At 36.1% G+C, this 18,823-nt stretch overlaps 1 protein-coding gene across 6 annotated transcripts in view; it reads right to left on the bottom strand.

The window, feature by feature from the left end:
* The window catches only part of INPP4B (inositol polyphosphate-4-phosphatase type II B), a 694,433-nt gene that overhangs the window by 110,669 nt on the left and 564,941 nt on the right, over window positions 1-18,823 (bottom strand). For all 6 annotated transcript variants that reach the window (XM_047798897.1, XM_047798899.1, XM_047798894.1 and 3 more), the window contains 2 exons: window positions 11,904-12,081; window positions 772-975 (listed from right to left, as the gene is read on the bottom strand). In XM_047798897.1, coding sequence (XP_047654853.1) covers window positions 772-975; window positions 11,904-12,081 — 382 coding nt within the window. The remainder of the gene's footprint in view (window positions 1-771; window positions 976-11,903; window positions 12,082-18,823) is intronic.

The raw sequence follows: 18,823 nt of genomic DNA, 5'->3' as shown, positions 1-18,823 counted from the left end.
GATTCAGGAAAACACGTGGTTTCCTCTTCCCCAGAGAGAGAAAGCTTGGTTTTGCTCCTGCCTTATTCTGCCCAATTAGAGTGCCTATCACATCAGCTTCTTTGGTTTATTTCCCTTTACTAGTAATTTTTTCAGGTGCTTTTCTGTGACCATTCTCCTGCTGATTTTATAGCTGCCTGGAGCAACATCTTTTTTTTTTTTTTTTTAATAAGAGGACCATAAACAAGAGGGATTTAAGAGATATCTCTGTCCACGGCCATTTCAACTTTAACATTTTTTAAAGTATGCCCAGAACTAACACACTGGTCTGTACCAGTGAAAATACCTGTGGCATCTAAGCAGAAGATTATAGATAATTATTGACTCTTAAAAAAAAAACAATTTTAATGGTTGATAATACCTTGGCAATCAAAAAGGAAAAGTATTACAGCATCTTGCAACAGTGGCATCCTTGCCTTGACACTTCCTGGAGATGTCTATTCTTTGATGCCATTATTTGTATATAGGAGATATATCATGTATATGTAATATATATAATCTATTTGATAGCAAACAGATTTTTCCATCAAATAAAACTTCTTTTTATAATTTGCCCCTGAGGAAAAACCTGACCTATTTTTTATCCATAATCTGTATTATAACTGCTTACTGACATGTTTTGATGAAAAGCAGAGATTTCTTAACATTCTTTGCTTTGCTTCTCAGAATGAAACACTGGGTGGCAAGCTATGCTTAAGAAAAAAAAAAAAAAGAAAAGAAAAAAAGACTTACCCACTCTTCCTCATCATAGTCTGAATGATGTGGGATGGAGTCCTGCCTCCTCATGGGTGGGGGTGGGTCCTGGGAACTGCTCTCCTCTGTGCTGTTCTTAGGAGAGGGTGGCTTCTTAAGGACACCTCCCGGCCTGGCAGTGTAGAGGGCTAAAAGAGCGCTCCTGATCAGCTGATCCTTGAAGGCATGGACAAAAAGCTCTGTCTGGAAAGAAATTGACAAGGATTAGAAACACCATGGTAGGCATCTCAGCACGGAGCTATGCAAAGGTCAAGTGCAGATTTGTTGGCACTCGGGTAGTGCGGATGATGGAAAAAGTGCAGGCAACAGAGAGAAAAGGACTTGTACCAATCAATGAAAAACAATTTGGTGTTGGGTTGGCACCAAGGCTTTGAGTCCTCCTATTCTAAACTTAATGCTGAGGTTCTCTATGCATGACACACACACACCGTCTGTCTTCTCAGATCCCGCTTTTTTAGTTCCAAATCCTGTCTTTGGAGATATATATTTTACTGGGGATTATCATTTGAAACCATCAACCTGCTGCACCTTTCAAGTAATTCCAATACACGATTTAAGAAAATGTGTGATCCTACTATGTATATTTTGTATTTTAAACAAAGTTAAAGGCAAAAGAAAAATATATCTTAAGAAAAAAAAAAGGAGGCAGGAGACCTTTTTTTTCTTTTCTTTTTAGCATCATGGGCGGATTTCCCCAATAGAGATGACACAGGCAGTCTTACCCATGAAAACATTTGGCTTTTATTCCCCATTATTACCCTCTAAATCGTCTCTTCCACCAAGTGGTTTTAGCAATGTTCAATGTTAACGAGGTTACTGTGAAACTTGCCATGGTAGATTTTACAAGCTGGTGGTAAATACCTAGTAAGTACTCCTGCAATGACAGCTTTCCAACAATAAAGAACTTTACAGCTGTACTTTGCAATCTCCCAATGAAATGTTTAATGGCTTCAGCCCGCTATATACTGGAGGATGCAGTAATTGATTTTATGTATTATGGTACACTTAACATGCATGCGGCCTAACAACATGTTCAGTCAAAGACTAGAAAATAACTCAAGCACTGACCTATATTGTTAACATATTTATCCTTTGTAATGTGTTGGGAAGAAGCCCTTAAGCCCATAGCATTATTTTGAATAATACACCATTTACTGAGACACTCTTGGATATAACGTGTCTTCACTCTTGCTGTAACTCAAGGGAATCATTTTTCGGTGCCTTTTCAACATGCAGTCAACAGTGCCAAGGCCAATAATGGTTACTCAACTGTCTTGAAATCTCCCTGCTGTGTCAGCAACTACGGAAAACGTTAAATCATATGTAAAGCAAGCACCTGGTAAGACTGTGTCATATTTGCATAGTTACATCTTTGCAACAGGTTGTGAAGTTCTAGAGCTAGAAGAGACCTTGTGTGGACCTCTTCACTAACCGGATTAAAAAAGAAAATAACTAAGAAAATGTATGGTGACCTGCCCTAGAGAGCTGATTGGAAACACAAATGGAACAGAGGCCAAGTTTTCTAACAAATTCTGCAGTTTTGTTCCTTACGCACACCACCTACTAAGACCACCAAGCAAGACTGGATGTTTCTGTCCCTCTTCCCCTTATTCCCTAACCTCAGCTCCCAAGGTGCTTTGAACATGTACCAGCTCTCAGAGTTATCTGTGCCCATAATGGCTGATGTAACTATCTTCACTGCTAAATTTTAGTGGATGCTTTCTTTAAACTCTCTTTAAATCTGACGATCTGTTAGTCATAGTGAAGGCACTTTGATGGTGTGCAGATAAGAAACATGGCCAAAAAATGGATACATTAGACATATTAGAATAAAAAGATGGAAATCTTTTTATAAGAAATTAGAAAATGAAAATAAATAGGCAGCTTTTTCATTAAAAGAACTAATGAAAAAGTTGGCTAGACAGTACAAATCAGTATAGTTACAGAAAAATGGGGAAACATGCTGTTTACATAATTTTCCAGAGAGCTTGGACGTGTTCATCAATGCGAATTTAAATATTAAAAATGTGAATTTATATCCATTCAGCTTAACTTAACTATTCCTTTCTGGATAGTTCCAATAAATTCTTTTGATTTATTTTTAGAGCAAACAGCTTGACTTCTTTGAATTCCTGCTACTATAGCCCCAGTCTCCATAACACTCACTAATTACTATGTAGCTGAATATTATTCACACCCAATGAAACTTCCTGTGGTTCCTGTAATCACCATCATTTCTTCCCATAGCATGCACACGCAGAGTTTCCTCTTCATTTATTCAAATCTCATTTGGGTTGATTTAGCACCAAACACATGAGAGATATTACAGTAGATTCCTGCACTTTCACAACCTAGAATTTTTGAGGAGTAATTGAATGTAACACACAAAATCTTAAACACCACAAAGGCTGATCTTCTACTTCATGCTTATACTGAAAAACTGATCTGACTCTTTGGAAACTCTCTGGATCACCAAGATGCTGTGCATTGAATCATATTCCATGTGATTGGAAAAATCGTAAATTTTCTTGACTAGTATTACTTGGTAAATGTAGACTCATATAGACCCAGACGTTCTACCATCAAAATAAGTCAGCTTGGAGAGCTTCATGTAGACACTCAATCCCAACACATCTGTACATTGCTGTTCTTGCAATGAGATAATGCTAGGGGAGTTAAATCATGGGAAAGATGTGACCATGGCTCTGTAAACTGCCTATAGTCTCAGAGTTCTGAAAATCTTTTTCCTTTTCTTACTTAGCTCCCGCTACAACACATGAAAGAGAGAAAGCTGTCTAAAGGCAAAACAGTTCATTTAAAATACGAGCATAAGAATATAGTAAAAAAGCATAAACTATGAACCTAAGGCAGCTCTATTTTCTTTGTTCTATATTTAAAAAAGAGAAAGAAGATGAAATGTTTTCTTGCCTTTCTGCCATTTTTATAATTCATATGCTCATACAAGTATTCCACAGAGTAACACACGGAATTATCTGCATGTATAAAACTACTAAAAATTACATCTCCTGGGGATACATTTTCTGTTTTCCTGAATATTAATGCCAGAGGAATAGTTAGGATATGTTCATTTAAAACCACCCTTTTACACTAGGGAACTCAACAAATTAAGCAAAGTCTCATTCTAATTAGAATCTCCTTATAGTCACTGAAGAAATTCAAGGCCAGGCCTAATCCCATCTGCAATACAAAATACCAAAAACAAGTAATTATCATTTTAGTGGTCATGCATATGGAAAAAAGGAATTCTCCTCATTTTAAAATTTGATATGCCTTTATTATTTCATAGGGCAATAGTGTTCCGCTTGACCTTAGTACTTTGGTATGAGTTTAACATTCCCTGAAGAAAAAAGAATATTGAACTTTCAGCCAGGAGAGTTACCTGACATCCGGGCAGCTCATAAAAATTATCCACTTGACCTTGGCTAAATCACAAAACTGCTTTTCCCCAGTTTGTACAAAATTACAATGCCTATCAGTGAAACCTATGGGAGTTCACAGTAAACTATAAAGTGTACCCTTCTATTTATGCTTCTCTTTCCTAACTGACCTTTTCAGTTTCCTTTGTTGACTCATAATCCCTTGCTCACTCCACATGTGGTAAGTGGACCCTATGGGACCTTAAGCCACTTTCTTAAGGGCATTTTTTTCCATTGGTGATGTAACTCATTCTTCTATAACTTCAAGTATCTCTTTTTTTTTTTTTTTAATTGTGCCAAGGTCTTCAATTCTGCCTACCTCCTGAATCAGCATTGTCAAGTGTTTCCGTCAGCAAGTCAAGTTTACAAGTTCTAGCCTGATATCAAGGTGGGTTTTTTTTTAATAGATGTGTTCTTTCCTACTTTCCATATGAGTGGTATCATTACTATTCAGCAACTCAGAGTTCAGACATCTAGATCATCTTCAGTAATACTTATTTTCTGGGTTAATGATCAGTTTCTACTAGTTACACGGTTTCATAATTTCAAAGATAGACCCCTACTTTATGTTGTCTCAGCTAATCCAAATTAATATCCTTTCTGTGTTTCATGTTAATATTTTAGTAGTGTCTTTCCTTACTGGTTGATTTACTCTTCTTTAACTCTTTTTTTTCAGGATATTATCCATGGACTGATGTTAAAATGTTGACTTCAGGGAGATCTTCTGTGGCTCAGTGGGTTAAAGACTTGGCCTGTCACTGCTGCAGCTTGGGTTGCTGCTGTGGTGAGGGTCTGAACCCTGGCCCGGGTAAATTCCACATGCTGCAGGTGTGGCCAAAGGAAAAAAATCTCTGATTTATTTTAAAATGTTGACATCAGAGTTTCAGCTCAGAACTACTGAATCAGAGTTTGTATTTTAGCAAGCTACCCAGAAGCATTACTCACATTTTATGATGCTCAATAATTCAAATCCTTTGTCCTTGCTCAGCCTCTCTATTGCTCTGAGAATGACCTTCAGAAAACATGCCTCCAGGCCTTCTCCCTCAACAACCTTCTCTGTACACATAGGATAGACCTTCTCTCAGGTAAATAACTAGGAATGAGATGGCTAGATCATACACATAGTTTTTAATTTTATGAGACACTGTTGAACTGTTTTCCAAACTTTGCAAACAATTGTGTACTCATCATTGACAGATGGAAGTTCCATTTATTCTATTTCCTCCCCAACTCTTCCTGTGCTCAGCTCTTTTGACTTTAGGTATTCTAGTGGGTGGTTAGGGACCTCATTTTAGTTTAAATGTGCCTTTCCCTAATAACAAATGATGATGAGTATTTTTTCACATGCTTATTTGCCATCTATCTTGTTTGGTAAAATGTCTTTTCAATTATTTTGCTCATTTTGAATTCTTCTGTCATTAAGTTATAAGAATATATATTCTCATACAAGTCCCTTGTCAGATACATATTTTATAAATATTTTCTCCAAGTCTATGGCTTGCCTTTTCATTTTCTTGATAGTGTCTTCTGAAATCTTTAATGAAAGTTTTTAATTTTGAAGAAGACTTATATATTATTATTCTTTTTCTTTTTTTTTGGTTCATGCTTTTTGTGCTCTAAGAAATCTTTGCCTAATCCAAGGTGACAAAAATCTCTGCCATGCTGTCTTTTAGAAATTTATTTTTTATTTATTTGCCTTTTCTTTTAAGCTTGTATAATAAGGTCTGTGATCTATTTTAATTAATTAATTTCTATGTATATATGATGTAAATACAAAGGTTTACTTTGTATAAGGATACCAAATTGTTTTTATATTATATGTTAAAAAAAAATCCTTTATCCAATGAGTTTCCTTTGTACTTTTGTCTGAAGTTATTTAAACACACACATATGGGTCTATTTCTAGATTCTCTATTCTATTCTGTTGATCTATACTAACATTTTACAAACCATGAAATGAGTTGGTATCATTTTTTTTTAAAGAGTAAATATGTTTAAGTAAGTTAAGCATTTTATTTTTATAATTCTGTCCACACACGTAGTATTTCTGGCACTCTTTATTCTTTCGTGTAGATCCAAAATTTCCTTCTACATGTTGTGGTTCCTTCTACATGTTCCTTCTACATGTTGTGGTGCAAGTCTGCTATGATCTAAAATTATCTTTTTTTTTCAGGGACGTCTCTAGATATGGAATTTTATCTTTTTGCGTATGTATATCTTTTTGTGTATGTCAGTATTTTGAAGATATTGCTCCATTACTTTCTGGCTTGCAGAGTGTCCCATAAGAAGTTTTTTATAACTCTCATCTGTACTCCTCTTCACATAATATTTTTTTTCTTTTTTTCTGGTTGTTTCATAATTTTCTCTTTATCTCTGTTCCTCAGTAATTTGATGATAGTCTATCTGTGTTTCTTTTTTTAATGTTTATTCTGCTAGAGTATTTTGTTTCTTGGATCTGTAGTTTCATTGATCAAATTTTGAAAAATTTTGTTTATCAATTCTGCAAATATTTTCCTTTCACCTTTTCTTATTCTAGGATTCTACAAGTATATTAGGTTTCTTGGTATTGTTGTATATACGTCTTTCATGAAATGTTTTATCATTTTCAGTCTTTTTATCTTTTTACTTCATTTAAATGTTTTCTAATACTACTTTCTCAAGTTCAGTATCTATTCTTCTAAATGACCAATCTGCTAATGCATATTTATATTTAAGCAATTATCACTTTTCTTTGAGTTCTATGTGATTCTTTTTAAAAATTTTCCGCTTTTCTCCTCATCTTGTTTATAGGTTTCTTTGCTTTCCTAAATATATGAGCATATTTGTCATTGTCATGTTAAGGTTCTTATCTACTAACTGCATTATCTCTGTCATTTCTGGGTCTGTTTCTATTGCTTGATTTTTCTTTTGGTCATGGATCATATGTTCCTAATTCTTTGCGTGCTTATTGAATGCCAGGTATTTTGTACTTTACATGCTTGGTTGCTAGATTTTATTGTATTCTTTTAAATAAGAGTGGATTTTGTTTTGGTATGAAGTTATGTCACACTAGAAGGACTCAGTAAGACTGTTTCAACCTTATTTTTAAGCCTTGTTAGCATGGATCAAGAGCAGCCTTTAATCTAGGACTAATTTATCTCACTACTAGGATCATACCCTTCTGAGGCCCCTACACAATGCCCTATGTATTACAAAATCTTTTCACTCTCCTTAGGAAGATAAGGCATTCCCAGTCCTGTATGACCACAGTTATTTTGTCTGCTTATTTCTAGTATTTATTTCCCCAGAGTTTGATTTGTTTATTTGCATGCATATGCAAATCATTACTCAGGTAAAGATTTAAAAGCACCCATTTACAGATCTCCAAGGCTTTCTGTATTCTGCTTCCTTTTTGCTACTCTCTTGCAAATTTTAGCCATCATGGCTTTTCTGAACTCCAATATCAATCTCCTCAGCTTGAGAAGTTACTGTTTGGCTTCCTCCTCCTTGTGCTTTAGCCTGGAGACTGCCTGCAGGAAGAAACTAGGCAATTATAAAATCATCAGTAAGACATAGTTTGTTATCTTCCTGTGCTGCCTATCTTCCCATGCCTAAAAACTCTTATTTTATACATTTTTTTCCAGTCATCTGGTTGCTCAAGGTGAGAGGATACATGTTACCATATCAACACCAGAAAGAGAGGTTCTAATCCATATATTTCATGTACCTGTATCATTCTTAATTTTACTTTCTTATGTTTATTTTGCCTATTTTTCAATATTCTCATAAACATAAATTTTGTTTTTATATACTATCACTTATTTCACCAATGAAATATTTACCATATGAGAGAGACTATGAAAAGAAGAAATATAAGCTCTAGTCCTGAAACTTCATCTTCATTTCTACTGGTTACTTTCACATTCCTTTAGAATATAGTATATATGTATGCACATGTGTGTATGTGTGTATGTGCATACTTTCGCCAACTATAAAAAAATAGACAAAAATCCTCTATTTATTGAGTTCTCCTATTCAGTTTGGGATTGAGATAGAGCGGTTGAAGAGAATAAACAATAAGAAATTCCTTCTCAGTACCTATGTATTCAGCATAATCAATGTTCTGTATATTATGCGTATCCTCAACTTCTTAGCATACTGACTTCCTGGCATTGTTTTTAAAGAAAATGGAATATTTATTAAAATCCCAAATCAAGTTTTATAGTGAAATGCTTTTTCCTTTCTTTGCATACAACAGAATGCTCTGATGTACCACGTTAAGGTTGCAAACATAGTATGAATTAAAAGTATGAGATTTTCTCAAAATATACTGTGAATGTCCTTCTAATACATGTGATAAAATCTTTTTTGTTGTTTACTGTTTCATGATTGCCACACTGTGAAATACCCCATCCTTTAAATTTTTTGGACTGTAAAAGTTAAGGACCACTTCCCTGTAGTATTTGTCATACAGCATTGAGTACAATACCACACACAATTAGGTGCTTGATGTAGCTTTGCGGTAAGCAGGGTAACAATGACTTTCTAAACAAGGTCCATCAGCCTCTATGGAATAGAGCTTATGGTGGGCATTTGAAGCTAATGTCACATACACACCTGAGCTATGAGCTATATGCCCACATTTAGGTCCGTATTTTTTTTTTTTCATATTGAATTTCTTTAATTACTTTTTTTTCCTCCCTCTCCCTTCTCTCTCTTTCTTTTTTTTCTTAGTCACAGTATTGTATAATTTTAGTCTAGGGAAAAGGAAAATCCTCCTCATCCCACTCTATTATTAACCTTTCTGTTTTTTTGGTTTTTTTTTTTTTTTTTTGCTTTTTAGGGCCGCACTTGCGGCATATGGAGGTTCCCAGGGTAGGGGTCTATCAAAGCTGTAGTCACCGGCTTATACCACAGCCACAGCAACGCCAGATCTGAGCCACGTCTGCAACCTACACCACAGCTCACAGCAGTGTCAGATCCTTAACCCAATGAGTAAGGCCAGGGATCGAACCCACAACCTCACAGTTCCTAGTCAGATTCGTTTCCACTGAGCCACGATGAGAACTCCCAACCTTTCATATCTTATGTTAAAAATTTGGCTTCTGCTTTGTCTTCTTTGCTGAGATTATTCATGTAAAGTCAGAACTTGTCTTTTGTTAGAACCTTACATCATAACATCAAATAATTTCTTTAATATTTTCACAAACTAATATGCAGCAAACAAATCCAGTTATCCAGTTATCAGAAGATACACTAAGAATTTAAAAAATTAGAACAACTTAGTTGAGTGTGTATACATTAGGATATAAAAATTCTGTAGAAAATTTTATTGTGAAATTTCAGTTATGCCCCTATAATGTACTGAATATGCTATATGGATGAATTCTTAAGGAAACAGCTCAAGAGCTAATTTTCCAAACATGCCAGCTCAGCTTCAATGAAATAAAGCAAAAGGACTCTCAATAAAGAAAATATTTAGTCTCTAATCCACAGTGTGGAAGTCCCTGATCTTAAAAACAAAATGTTTGAAGTTAAATCTTGCTAATATTAAACCATACTAAAATTTAAGATGCCACTAAAATGATTTCTTTTATGCTAGTTTCATAAATCCTGCTTTATTTTAAACCACGAACTCTTAACTGTCTCCATACACTATGCAAAACTCTGTTTTAACTGAGATTCTTTGAAATACTGGGCATGAATTCTTAAAGAAATGCATGGCTTGCAAACTTAGCTTTAAAAAAATCCAGATTTCAAGGGCTGACAGATTTATTAGTAGATGAGGATTGTCTATTCAGTTAAAAAAAAATAGGGAAAAAAGTTGGAGCAATGCTGAATTAAAGGAGGAGAAAATACACGCCCTGCCCACCTCCCCCAGTCACTGCAGCAAGTTGTAAATGGTGTAGGAAATGACAAATCCCTGCCCAGTGTACAGGAAGTATATAAATGCAGCTCTGTAATCACCACAGTGATGTGCTATTGGCTAACATCCTCTGTTTAGGTGAACTCAGGAAAACCTCACCTCACTCACAAATCCAAAAAAGAAATAAACCCAAAAGAAAGTCTATTATTTTACCATATGCAGCATTCTCTTCTTTTTTTGTTCCCTTTCCATACCCATAACCCATTCATTGACTATGAGACATATTCACTGACTGTTAGAAAACCTAAGTATTGTGGAGAAGTTTATCTAACAACATTTTTTTTTTCTTAATTTAAAAAAGGAAACATCAAAATACAAATACTACATAGAGGATACCAAGAAAGGGTTTCTCCATTCCAGAGTCAACCAGACCTGGGTGTAAACCCTGGTTTTGTTAGAATCCTGGGTTTGAGCCTAGCTGCCTGGTTTTGCACCTTTAAAAAAAAAAATTCTCTGAGCATCAATCTTTTCCTTTATGAAATGGAGTTAACATGTACCCACAATTTGAAGGTTAAATGAAATAGCCTATGTCATTAAAGTTGCTAGCAAAATTTAACAATATAGGTAGTTGTAAAATTCAGCTCAATTTTTTTCTTCCTTTTCGCGATGGAGGCATTTGTTCTGGCATAGAAGGAAGGCTGCATTCGACCTGGAAATCTTGGTTTTCGGTTTTTCATTTTTTAATTTATTTCACAATTCCCTTGACTTTTCTCAATACATATTTGCTAATTTTTGTTTCTGAAAACAGATATTGGTTATCTTCCATGAGAAAAATACATGATAATGAAGATTTTAAGCTAAAATGTGAAATATTTTCAAGGTATTATTATTATAAATGAACATATCTGAATCTCAAAAATATATACATACATAGTATTCCGGTTTCTACAAATCTGTTCTTCAGGGACACAAAGAACTATGCTGTTATTCTGCTCTAAAATAATACCATGAGAATTTTCCTTGGTCAGTTTCTTCAAGGGCATATTTATTGGAAGTCATAATAAATTGTAAGCTGTCCCCAGAATGCAGAGGTTAAGATAAGTATATTGGTGGTGAACTCCAGGATATCCGATCTAGCATTTCTAATCAAGCTGCAATTTGTCTTTTTCTAGCTTGGTTCTCTCCAAATCATTCAGATGTCCTAATTCGTCATGGAAGTTGATATTGAGTATTTACCCCATATGAGACTACCACTCCTCTCTGCACACACAAATGCAAGTCATCTTTGGAAAAATTAAGACCTGGTTCTATGACATTTCAAACAATAACTAACTCTTTATGAAATTCTTAGGAACTTCCCCCAGTAGATAACGCAGTAGACTGCAAACTGAAGCAGATGAATCACCCCATGTCCCTGGTAAGGAACCACCTCAGAGTTCTGCTCTCAAGGGAAGTGACATTTCTCCTTATAGGTATAGCATAAAAATTAGGTGCTCACCAGAGGAAAATAAAGTACTTTTCAAAATCGAATTTCATTCACTTATGACCATGAACCAAAGAAAATGAAAGATATCAAGGAAAAGAGAAAATATACCCCAACCAATAATATGTTTCATTTCCTACTAGGAAAAAAAAATAATGCTCAGTAAGATTTGACAAGAGAATGAGGCCAATTCATTTTGATCCTGTGGCAATACTTTGAAGCTTACTTTTTAACCTAGTCTATTTTACATTTCCAGATGCTATGAAAGGCAATGTATGCAGAAAGAAACAGCAGTGGGGATTGGGGTATTTCATTTTCCCCACTGTAGTGATGATTTGTATCTTACTTTTTCTGAAAGCATCTTTAAAGAATTCTTCAAGCTGTCTGGAGAACGCTGGCTTGCAGAATTAAGCAGTAGGTCTGCATGGGTTGCTATCAGAGGTTGTAGTTGATTGATGTTGCTGAGAACTTCTTTTGCTTTGGCTGTGTTTTCAGGTGAATAGTAAATAAACTGGTATTCAGTACTGTAACAACAAAGATAAAGGCAAGTTACACAACAAGCAGGAAGAATTTTCAGCCCTTAGTACCAGATGGCAAATGATAAACAGAACTCCAAATAGCATTACTTCCTATCGAGCAGATAAGAACTCTTCTAAGAGATGTTTAGGATACCCTAAGAATTTTTTAAAGTCAAATGACCAAGATATTTTGTAAGTGTAGGTGAAATAAATTCAATCCATACTCAACCACTAGGAAGATTCTTCATGATTACATATGTCGAGTATCAGTATTCAAAACAAATTTGTATTAATATTAATTACTAATGAACTTGAGGTATCATAGTACAGAGAGGGAAGTATGAGGCTTTATATTTAGGCCAGTATGAATATAGACCCTGGTTCTGCCGCTTACTAGCTGGATGATGTTGGGCAGCCTTGAGCTTCCTCATCAGGAAAGTGGGAATAATCATCCAGACAGCTCTAAGAAGTGGGTAAGATTCACATGAAATGCTTAACTACAACAGTGCTTGACACAGGGCAAGAATTTAATAATTATTGGAGTTCCTGGTACCTTAGTAGGTTTAGGATACAGCATTGTCACTGCTGTGGCTCAGGTCACTGCTTCTGCAGTGTTTTGACCCCTGGCCTGGGAACTTTTGCATGCCATGGGTGGAGCCCCCCCTCCCCACCAAAAAAAAGGAGAGAGAGAATTTGATAATTATTACCTATATTTTTCCCCATGATAATTAGGGCAAGGACCTAGAGCTCAGGGAATTATACTCAATATTATATATTTGTAACTGGCTCGCTGTGTTGTACACCAGAAACTAACTCAACGTTGTAAATCAACTATGTGTCTATTAAAAAAATAAAAATAAAAAATAATGTGATTGATGTGTCGCACTGATGTTTAATACCCAGCAATTTTGACAGTCTGTGGGGGCCATTCCAAGGTCCTTGTCACTGATCTGCTCTTCTGTCGGTTTACTCTGCTTTCTGGCGTCATCTTCTGGGGACTGACAGGCCTCTGACAGCTTAGCTCTGAGGAAGCTAGAGTTCCCAAGGCCAAGGTGATCCTCCCTCCACCTGTTCATAGACCTGTGCTCTTTCTGCATTGTGTCCCGCCTGGCCTCTCATATGTTCACTCCCATGTGCTCTTTTTGACTCCTGTCACCACTGCCTTCCTTCTTAACTCCTATCATGTGTCCCTGGCAGTTCAGTGTTACTTTATTCCTGAACACTATCTACATCCATTATTTTTTTTGCTACATATGCCTTACTCTGCAAAATTCCCATTGGAGGAAATACATGGCCAAGATTTATTTCTCACATCTTCTATCTTTATACCTTAGTTCAGTGGAGCTTAATTTTAATAGGCATAAGATTCACTGGGGGATGAGGTCAGGGCCTGGGCATTTTTAGTGAAGACTGCTGGTGCCCTGGTGACACCAAGAGATTCTGCTGCAAAGGCTGTAGCCTTAGTAACAAGCATCTCAGGAAATCCTGACGCAGGGGAATAGCTAATCACTTTCAGAGACACCTGTTGCCCTTGTTCTGACTGTGAGTTGCGCTCTACACTACCAGTCACAGGACACAATGACTCTGATAAAAGTCCCTTATTCTTATTCTAAGTTCCTCATTCTTAAATCATTCTGCTTTTTATAACACCTTCTGTAAGGCTACTTTTGCCCTCCAGTTTTATACTCAGCACTAATTGCTTCGGTTCACTTCTCATTAAGAGTGTTGCCTCTCCTAATCGTTTTCTTTCCAGCATCCTTTCATCTTTTCCCTCCCAATATACTCCCTGCCCTCTTCTTCTCCTCCAATACATTCTTTGATCACCATCACAGGACATAATCATAACTCCTGCCCCTGTTCCTAAGTCACTTTCCATTTGAGCAGAATTATGTAGCAGGCATTGGTTTTTCTGGTTAAGCCTTTTAACGATGAGCATCTTACCTTAGTGAGGCTGAAAGATTCATTTTCCACTATAAAAGCCAATGTTGGTGTCCAGGATGAAATAGTATGGTTTGGAAAAAAAATATATCACCACTCACAAAATAATTTTAAGCATACATAAATTTCATCTACCTATTCAGTGCCTTACTCTTTAAACATGTCATATATTTTAACAGTTATAGCTTCTTAAAGAGAAGTTATGAGTATAATTTAATTATTGAGATAAAAAGAATATAGTTAACCTCTGTTTTATAGTGGTCTGTAATTTAAACTGAATCTAAACACTTGAATCAACTATCAGAGAAAACCAAAAGAAATAATACTTGCTTGGACAAAAAATATTTTATAGGATATAAATAATATAGCCAATCATGGGTAATAAAAGTTGAAATTAGTGTCACATAATTTTTTTTTGTCTTTTTGCCTTTTCTAGGGCCGCACCCGCAGCATATGGAGGTTCCCAGGCTAAGGGTCTAACCAGAGCTGTAGCCGCCAGCCTACACCAGAGCCCCAGCAACATGGGATCCAAGCTATGTCTGCAACCTACACCACAGCTCACAGCAACATCAGATCTTTAACCCACTGAGCGAGGCCAGGGATCGAACCTGCAACCTCACGGTTCCTAGTCGGATTTGTTAACCACTGAGCCACGACGAGAACTCCAGTGTCACAGTATTTTTATGTTGAGGAAACAGTGAATTAAAGTAAATATATATGTGTATTTTGTATACAAACATTAATTTAATATATATTTATTTAAATTATTTAATATCTAATTAATTAGAATACACGCACCCATATTCATATGTTCACATGCATGCTGCTGTCAGAGGTGTCATTTTTGAGATACAATGAAAGATAAAACACACAGTGAATTAATATTCACATTCATAAGCTCTAGTTGATAACCAAATACAAGTAAAACAGTAGTTGTGTATTCCTGCGTGTATATCCCACCTCAGTGGCTTTTTGCTGCTCCTCCTTATTTTCCCATCCTCCAGTGTTGGGCACATTCCAGACCTCAGTCCTGGAACACTTCCTTTCTCTTATCTACCTGTCCTTCCTAAGTAATCTTATTTCATCTTGTGGTTGAAAAACCTCAGTTGTGCTAGTAATTTCCAAATTTATTCATCTCCCATCTAGACTTTCCCCTGAAGCCCATTAAAAGCAGGGGCTCTCTTCTTGACATTCCAGCTTATCATGTCCCAAACAGAGCTCCCGATCTGAGCCCTATTCTCACCACCCAGCCCCTTCCACCCTCTTCCCCATCACAATTCACATCAAGGTCATTTGACAGTATCAGTGTCTCTTCGCCGCTTCTCCTAACTTCTGCCTAATTTTGCAGAAATTCTTTTTCTTCTAAACTTAGAGGAATCCAACCAAGCATTTCTACGCTCATTGCAATCCCACTGATGTAAGCCGTCCCCACTTCTCAACATCAGGATTATTGCAATAACCTACAAACTGAGCTCCCACCTCTGTCTTTACTGAGAACCTGAAATCCTTGACTTATGCTTAGGTTTGATGGAGGCAGGAAGTAGGCAAAGAGAGAGAAATAAAGCAGCTCTTCCTTAGCCCCCTGCCCACACCCCAAAACCTGGGACTTGCTCTGCCATTTATCTATGCCTTCCCTTCCCCAGGCCACTGCTACCTCCGCTCCTTAACCCATTTATTCATCCAAGCTACTACTTTGACAGTTGGAGTCATGGAAAAATAGAGATGAGAAATGATGAGTAGGCAAGGAGTGAAAAAGGAAGGAAAATAGAGCGGGGAGAGGAATAGGCAGATTAGGGTAGATGAGTTTAGGAAAAAATGCTGTGGAGGGCCGTGCCTTCACCTTTGTGGTAGAATCAAACCTCCAGAGAAAAATCTAAGGACTACCTCCACTTGTTTCTTTTTTTTCCCCCCGACTCAAGCACTACTTGGAAAAAAAATGATTTCTTGAATCCAAAGGGAAGGAGAGACACGTTTTCAGTTCTAACTGAGAAGACACCTATGTGGGTAATAAATGAAAATTTACACCTTAGTACACTTGAATATACCCTTCTGGCTTCACAGGCTTTAACAATGTGCTTGATGAAATTGTACAAAGTAAAAAAACTCAACAAAACAAAACATACATCTCTGCTTTTCCCCATGCATCCTTTCTTTTTCTTCTTTTTTTCTTTATTTCTTTTTTGCTAGAACTGTGGCTTAGAGAAAAGAATTTGAAGGAAAACACTATTCATTTTGTTGACCTCCTATGGATTTCACTTATTGAGTAACATGATCTAAACTTAAGTAGCTGTTTATCTCTGAAGTTACGTCGTTAAAAAATATTGGTTTCATGGAAATTTTAGAATCAGTATTTAAAAAGTTTAATTATATTAGAGGATAGTTGACTTACAATGTTGCATCAGTTTCAGGTGGATAGCAAGGTGAATCAGTCATACATATAAACATATCCAGTCTTTTTTTCCCATATAGTAGAATCAGCATTTTGAACAAAGCTTGACTCTGTTGTTTATTAGCACTGTGATAGGTAATGCTAATTAAGGGGAAAAATATCTAAAATTTGTTTCATTTCAGCTCAGTGTGACCTCAAGGGAAATATGCCTATTAGTTCTGATCACACTGGCTCCTACTCTCCCACTTTACAGTTTGAAAGCTGTTATCTGCAATTTCTTGACCATTAGGACCTCTTTTGCACAGGAGTTTTCACTTCCTTCCATGACCTATTTCAATTTATCCCTGATTTTACTTGCCCTGATTTCCTCTGCTAACTTGCAAGAGTCTGGTCAAATCTATTTCTGCCAAGCGTGGCTTCTAGTATTTTCGTGTTCACTCCTCTGTGAGGATGTGATGGACTAACACCCAAACCAGGTCCTCCCGCATCCCTCCAATCTGAAAAATCTCTCAACTTGATCCTGGACCTTATTTATTCATATGCCTAATAAAAGTACGGAGTAATATAAGGTACAAGAATAGAAACCACTCCCAAATACACTGCAAAGGTAAATGTTCCTCCACTGCAAAGGAGGCTGAGGGATATTTTTTAGGGTGATGGAAATGTCCTAAAATGGGATTGTGATGAGGATTACACCACTCTATGCATTTGCTAAAAATCACTGAACCATACACTTAAAATAGGTCCATTGAATGGTATGAAAATTATACCACATAAGTAGAGAGTAGTATGGTGGCTCCTAGGGGCTGGGGGAGTGGGAAATGCGGAGATGTTGGTCAAGATATTCCCCCGAAATTGTTTCACGTACATAAGATATATATGTTCTGGAGATCTAGTTAACATCTAGATACGTAAGATGCATATGTTCTGGAGATCTAGTTAACTAGTCTGGTGACTAGTTATATTGTATTCTTGGGTCATATTGTATTCTTGAAATACAATGACTAGTTATATTTATTCTATATATGTAACTAGTTATATTGTATTCTAGGGTCACATTGTATTCTTGAAATTTGCTAAGAGGGTAGATTTTAAGTGTTCTCAAAAAAAAAAAAGAAAAAAGATAAGAAAAATTAAAGAAAAAGGAAAAGAAAACAAGATGGTAACTAAGTTAGATGATGGATAGACTAGTTGGCTTGACTGTGGCGATTATTTTACAATTACACCTATATCAGAACATCCAGTTGTCCACCTTGAATGTATAAAATTATCATTTGACAATGATATCTTAATAAAGCCGGGTGGGTGGAAGCAAATGTTCCCAGCATATGATATTTTAGTGCTGGTGATGATGATTCAGGGATAAGAATACAGGAAAACAGAAGGTATATTTATGACCCATTTCATTTTTTCCCTGTTAAATCTGATGACATTTTTATGGAGTGTCTCCAATAAAGCCAGTATTTTACACTGCAGAACTTACACTAATAATCCAAGTATGTCTGTCTGTCTCTCTCCTTTTTATTTTCATAGCTAATAATTATTGGATCTATATTATGGGCCTAGAATTATGCTAATTTCTTTGAAGGGATTATTTTACTTAATTGTGAAAACAACTCTCGGAGGAACAGATATTATTCCATTATATAAATTTAGAAATTGATGCTTTGGTTGGTTAAGTAATTTGGCCTAGAAAACACAACTGCTATAGATGGTAGAGCCAGGGTTCAAATGCAGGTCTTAATTATTATACAGTTTGAATTCTTAATTGTGTTTTACTACTGGATGAATATGGTACTGATCCAGGTCAAATTTGGAAAAAATTATAAAACCATAACTAACCTAGGAAACACCTTATATTTGGTAACATAATGGTAGGGAGAACATAAAAATACTAAAATAAAATATAATGTAAGATGTTACCGTCTAATTAAAACAAAGCTCACTAGAGAATATGATTCTATTTTATAACACAAACTAGACATAAGAAAGAAACTGAAAATTATCTCACCATAAATTGCTTTCAACAAATATTTAATGACTGCTATTCAGTCAGTGCACTGAGAAAAGCAAAGGGCCAGAAGGAGTAGCCAGGAAGATAATCAGTGGACGAATGTGATGATGCCTGTCCTCTAAATGCCACAGCCAGGCTGGTAGCAGAGACGAAGAAAGGGGAGATAAGTAACTGCTTCCCACAAGACCTTGCAAACCTAAGGCTCTATATTCTCGGTATGTGCAAACTTCACCCAGGTTTCAGGGCTTGTTTACTTACTGCTCAGTACTATAGCTCTTGACATTCCCAAGACGTCTGACTGTCATTTAAGAGCGATGTAAAAGGATGTCACATCGCACCCAAGTTTTTGAGTATTTTGTTGTTGGAGAACTTTTTCTCATGACACCAAGTTCTCCATATTTGTTGGA

This window comes from Phacochoerus africanus, chromosome 10 (genome assembly GCF_016906955.1).
Source record: "Phacochoerus africanus isolate WHEZ1 chromosome 10, ROS_Pafr_v1, whole genome shotgun sequence".
Classification (NCBI taxonomy): domain Eukaryota; kingdom Metazoa; phylum Chordata; class Mammalia; order Artiodactyla; family Suidae; genus Phacochoerus; species Phacochoerus africanus.
The sequence above is the reverse complement of the archived record's forward strand: the minus strand, read 5'-3'. Positions and strand labels throughout refer to the sequence as shown.